At 33.9% G+C, this 6,441-nt stretch overlaps 1 protein-coding gene across 1 annotated transcript; it reads right to left on the reverse strand.

Moving 5' to 3' along the window:
- Positions 1 to 2,534: 2,534 nt before the first annotated feature.
- LOC133188072 (medium-chain acyl-CoA ligase ACSF2, mitochondrial-like) lies at positions 2,535 to 4,229 on the reverse strand. Its single transcript, XM_061323461.1, has one exon. The coding sequence runs from the start codon at positions 4,227 to 4,229 to the stop codon at positions 2,535 to 2,537; it is 1,695 nt and encodes a 564-aa protein (XP_061179445.1).
- Between the last annotated feature and the right edge of the window lie 2,212 nt (positions 4,230 to 6,441).

The following is a 6,441-nucleotide window of genomic DNA, read 5'->3' on the forward strand; positions in this document are numbered from 1 at the left end:
TGTTGGGCACTTGAAACATCTCGCTCATTTTGAACACTTTATACAGACTAATGACCAATGAAGTCATTCGTAACGAAATAAATAAACAATCCGCGGATACAATACAAATGAAAAATTATCACATACAAATAAGAAATTATACAATACAAATAAGAAATTACACAATGCAAATGGAAAATATAGAATACAAATAAAAAATTATACAATACAAATGATTTTTTTTACAATACAAATGGAAAATATAGAATACAAATAAATATTATACAATTCAAATGGAAAATTATAGAATCCAAATGGGAAATTATAGAATACAAATAAAGATTATACAATAAAAATGAAAAATTATACAATACAAATGTAAAATTATGCAATACAAATGAAAAATTAAACAATACAAATAAAAATTATACAATGCAAATGGAAAAGATCAAATATTGCAACGTTTGACATGCCATAGTATTTTGACTGTCTTGTTTCAAAACAATTGCTAGGCTTTGTTTCTGTACTGAATTGACTACGGATAGTTCGTCTACCTGATCAATACATAGGGCTCATGGCGGGTGTGACCGATCAATAGCGGATGCTTACTCCTCCTAGGCACCTCTGCAATTTCCAGGGGTCCGTGTTTAATGCCCTCTTCCAATATTTGTATTCTTTGTGCGTTTTTGAGATCGATCACTATTCGTTATCTTTACCTTTTACATTTTTGACACCCCTGATCAGAAAATAAAACAACCAAAAAAAGTGAGTCTTAACATTGATTCATTTTGTCGAATCCTTTAAATTCTGTCATTTTTTTTTTTTACATTTGTCTAAAAATCTGTCATATTAGGTATATTTTATGCACTTAATACCTTAATTTTGCTAAGGAATAGATCTCTCTATTGGAAAACTAGATTAATGAAATCAAATCCTTTAAATGATGCCATTTTTCTGACTATAAAGTCTCGGTTTAAAGGATCACTTCTAGGTATATATATGCGTTGACCTATAAGGCCGATATTGGTTTCATTCTTTAGAAAAAGCTTATCGACATCCGTTCCGGTCGCTGACTTTAGGCCACATGCGTGTAGTTTCTTGTTTCTCATGTATCGTTTTAGTTCTAGCCAACTGTGTGTTCATATGACCCTACATCGGTATTTACATATACATCCTTTGTATGAGGATCCTTACTTGATGCCTGGGTAATGGCAACAGGACATAAAACATTAACTGACCTTACCACGTTCTTTTCTAATATGTAAACCTTCCTCCTGCATTTTTGACATAACATGTCGCCAATGCACTCAATTTTCCCGAGGAATGAACTGCATCTACTCTGCATAGCGCAGTATCTCTCCCACTGGCACAACACTTCTACTAACCAGAGATGTTCTTGAAAGACAAACACAGCAATTTTTGCTCGGCATGATTTTTTTTTTCGGGACACCTGCAGTATCGAGTAACACAAAGTGAATGATTCGTGTCCTCGAACAAAGTGTGCTTACACTGAGGTATACAGTTCCGGTGATTGCGTTTAGTTAAAGAGAATTTATAATCTGCATTTCCATAAATGTCTTTTATATCAACAGCAAACATACATTTAAAGAAGAAAGTGGAAGTAAAATGCAAAAGCCTGTATAAAAAATTTAAGTTCGTGTTTATACAGGTGTAAAATTTGAAAAAAATAAAAATAAAAGTGTGCCAACAGGTGGATTCGAACCAGGACATAAAAAAGGTCCATTGTAAGAATCTGCGGTCTATCTCTCTGTGCTATAATGACTATGAAAATGCACTCCATAAATGTAATCTAGTATGATAGAACTAGGTTTTTCGCATTTTTGTAGGTTTTTCACGAATTTCGACCCTAAGGCAGGGGTGCCCCTAAAAAAATCTCGTTTTAAATCATTCTTTAGATCAAAATCTATCAAAATTTCATAATTTAATTTAGGGGCAGGCCTGCCCTGAAGGACTTCTATGCCAAAATTCACACAAAAATTAGTGCTTTAACGGACAAAATATTGTTTTGACCAACTTTAGAGGTTAATTTCAAAGTTGCAAATAATAAAAATTACGTTTAAAATGCAAATTTGAAAAATTTAGACAAATATACAATAGAAAACAACTAAAGAACATTGATTTTTAAATGTGACTTTTTCCGGAAAATAGTTCTTTCCCAAAGGTCAAATCTTTTGTTATAACGAATACATCCTTTTTGGCTTGTGTTATGTTTTGTGAATAGGTACATGTAGGTAGGTTTTTGAAAGGTGGGTTGACGCTCAAGAGAGAAAAAAAAAACTTTGAATGGCCTAAATATAAAATACTCGTAACTAAGTGTAGTTGTTGGAAACGGAGCTAGTAGAGAGAACAGACATTAGTTTACTACCAAGTTTTACAACATTTGAATAATACAATTATATACATAAAACATGAACAATGTACTTAACTTACACAGCGGAAAATACAAAATATGTTAAATATATACGTTCAACAGATCAAGAATAGTCCTACTATTTCGTTACTTTTGCTAAATTCAAATGTAGCTGAGAAGACACCTACATTAGACCTTGAGTTTTGAGTTGTTGAATAGCATCGGATCGCACGCGCCTTTTGTTGATTTTCCCAACTTCAAACATAGGGAGTTTACAGAATCGGAGAAAGTATGCTGGCATTTCCCCGAGCCCATCTAGGGATTCGTAAACCCCAAAATTTTCTTTGCAATATTGCTTGACATTGGATGGTGAAATGTCATTACCTGGTTCTGTGACGTAGCAGACGCAAATTTCTTCATATAAACGCTTGTCAGGTACCCCCACCACCGCTACACGTTTTATACCATTCATTTGCATAATGATTTCTTCGATCGTGCACGGCATAATTTTTCTCGTACCTCGAGATATGACATCTTTGATCCGCCCCTCTATCACAATATGATTCTCTTCATTTACGTGACCAGTGTCGCCGGAACGGAACCACTTTCCTGACAAGAAAGCTTCACCGTTTAAGTCTTTATTCCTGTAGTATCCATTAAAGAGATATCTGCTTCGAATGCAAAGTTCCCCAGTTTCGCCTTTTCTCAAAACGTTGCCATTTTCATCAACGACTTTGACCTCTGTGCCTGGTATAGGTTTTCCGACATCACCGTAAAGTATTTTACCAACAGAGGTAATCGGAGGAAGAATGGATATCATCGAACATTCTGTTGATCCGTATCCCAAAATAAGTAACTTAGTGAATGCACCAATTACATGAGTGTGGTGATTGTCAATCGGTTGTCCAGTTGTGATGATTGCCTGAAGTTTGAACAAATCTTTATAATTCTCTTTCTGGGCGACGAGATCTGCAAGGAAGTAAGGCATTAAAAGTGCTGAGGTACATTTCTCTTCCTTGATTATTTCCCATATCTTCATGGCACTGCTTCCTTCAATGGCTATCGAAGAATCACAAAATACTCTAGTTTCCCCCTTACATACAGCTAAGATTGGAGAACCTGCTCCCCACGCAAACGGTCGATCGTTGTATGTTTTCCCTGCCAGGATAATATCCTTGGGTCTTTCAGGTCCTAATTCAACGTTGTTAACATCAAAATGCGTGTGGGACACCATTTTAGGTTTTCCAGTGCTTCCAGATGTTGTAAATATCATAATTTCATCCTCGGGGAAAAGTGAGGGAAATTCAACTTGTTCTTCTTTCATCTGTAGTACCCCAGGGAGGTCTTCGTAGGATGCCAAATGTTCACTCTTTCTTAGGAATACTAGAGTTGGATCGTTTGAATCTATGTCCTTGTAATCTCTTGAAGGACGTCGTCGACGAAATAGTGCAATCAGCTGAAAAATCATATCCAAATATTTTTCACCTTTTCCAGGATCAATCAGGAAAGCTTTGCATTCTGCAATTGAAAATATTTCCCATAAGTCTCTGACGTCAGTGATGCTGAGTGTCACGTGAACAACAACACCGCCTGCCATGATGATGGCTAATTCAGCGACCACCCATTCAAGTGTGTTTGGCCCAAAGAGGGCAATTTTATCCCCCTTTTTGGTTCCCTTGGTCACTAGGTAACGGGCAAACTTTGTTGCCTCCGTTTGTAGTTGGCGGTAAGTCAGAATTTCCCTGGTCCCATCTATTCCTCGGTATATCAGAATTTCTTTGTCCGGATATGCCTTTGATGTCTCATTGAACACGTCAATGACAGTTCTATAAATATATGGGGTAGTCCTTGGAGCAGACAGATAGCTGAATTCAGTCATTACGAATACTTTAGTTCTGAAAAAGAGATTAACTAGCACGGGAATATGAAAGGTACATGTACATTCAGATTGGATATACTAGCGTATCATCATAAGGATAATTCTGATGTCTTCCGGAAGTAACCTACTAGATATAATGATACATGTAGCCGCTGAACGCAGATAAGTGAGAAACATTATATACTGTAAAAGTGGCAGCTTTAACAATGCTCAACCGAATCTTGGTTGTGGTCTAGAACCTTTGCAGATTTTTTTTCTTTTTCATTTTCATTGTTTTTACGAAAATTGTTTCAAGTCTCTGTAGTCATAAAGCAAAAGCTAGTCTTAGCACGTGATCCATAACACGTGATGGATCTGAACTGTTATTAAAATGACAAAATTCTTTGATAGAATATGATTTTTTAGGTGATGGCGGAAGGTCCAAATTTCGAAGAAATCTTGACGTAAAGATTTTTCTTTGATATTTTCAACGTTTAACAACACCATGAAAGAATGCGAATAAATACATCATCTTAAGTAGATGAACAGGGAATTTTTTTCAGTGAAATTTATTGATTTAAAGAACGTGACACTTAATTTCAATTTGACGACTTATATTCCTATAATGATTTTTTCAAGGAAAATGTACTTCTTAATACTGTGATGTTTACTGCACGTTTTAATCCATCCTTTAACAAAAATTAAATAGATTTATAAGCAAAATAAGGAATTGATAGAAATAAAGAAATGACCATACCGTTTTATATTCAGTCGTCCTTATTTGTGGAAGTGACTCAAAGAGGCCTGGATTTTATGCTCTAAATCAGCTAAATTTCACATTAACTTTAAAGGTCGCGGAAATTATCAACTGTGTTAAAGGCCATGTATCTACTGAGGCTACTAGCCTGAACCTTCAGCAAACAATTACACATTATCAATATGTGTTCCTTTTACAATGATAATGGATTCAGACAGTGAATATTGGGAGTCGATTCAAAGATACTAGTAATAGATATGAATATCAAAAGATACAAAATACATAAATTGCGTTGATTCTATTCTTTTAATGCCCAAAGATAAATTTAAAGAATTATTCTGTTCAAACTAACTATATTTTTAAAAAAAACTATTCTTACCTCTTTCTTCTCCAATTGAAAAAAAAAAAAAAAAAATTGCCTCAAACGTTCTTGACTTTTGTTTGAACTTTTGTCTGAACTTTTAGGTATGCAGTAGACTGTCACCCGGGTTATCTTAACGTATATTCACCTTTTAACTAGCCATTGGTACTCCGATTCATGTGATAATAAAACATGAATATAAAAAGAAAACAATATGGATTAAAATAGAAGAATTCATGATTAAGAAAAGAACATATAACAGTTGCAAACATACACTTGACCAAGTTATTATTAAAAAAAATACATTTCCGATTAAATTTAAAGTAGATATATCTTCAGAACCAAAAAGTACAAAAAATTTTGTTCAAATAATGTACTTTTTCTTTTAAAAAATAAAAAAAACAGTTTTTTCTGTTATTAAAAATTTATTAATTAATAATGGATCTGCTTTCCTATAACACAAAATTTGCATTTATTGCTGATTCGTTCATTTTTAAGAATACTAGAATATTTACCACCTTAGTCATCTATTTGAGCTAAAATATTTATCGCTTTTTAGACACACTAAAATACTTTGTTTCTGATAAATAAGGTAGAGAAAAATCGATGTGTAATTTATCTTGCCATAATAACACTATCCGAATGCAGAATGAAAGGCATCTTGATCTCGCTGCACTGAGATGAAGTCACTGACTATTGCCTCACTGAGGCGTGGATCAAGCTATTCAGTCATTCTACAAAAAGATGACCAATAAAGAATTTTTTATGTCGCTTACAAATTTACCCTTGTAATACCTAAACTATAAATTTGAAGGTCGATTTCAACTCTAAGACTTAACATACATGGTTTTGTTAATATTCACCGATATATAATCAGTTAAAGTTTTAATATGAACATAACGTAATGTTGAAAAACGTTTTCCACCGCAAATCTTAATGTCGCTTCATTTATTTACAAATTTCAAGATTAAATTTTCAGTCGTAAAATCGTTCCGAATAGATTGCAATGAATGTTAAAAATGTCTTTTATCCTATATAAAATGAAATCAACCCACTTCTCGCAAAGAAATGCATGGATCTCCTTTCATGCGAAATAATAAGCATGTCGCTTAAAA

This window comes from Saccostrea echinata, unplaced genomic scaffold, assembly GCF_033153115.1.
Source record: "Saccostrea echinata isolate AGI-Se365-2 ecotype Australia unplaced genomic scaffold, CSIRO_AGI_Sech_v1 ptg000015l, whole genome shotgun sequence".
Classification (NCBI taxonomy): domain Eukaryota; kingdom Metazoa; phylum Mollusca; class Bivalvia; order Ostreida; family Ostreidae; genus Saccostrea; species Saccostrea echinata.

Coding starts and splice junctions, on each gene's coding strand:
- LOC133188072 (XM_061323461.1), bottom strand. CDS start 4,229: ATGACTGAATTCAGCTATCTGTCTGCTCCAAGGACTACCCCATATATT.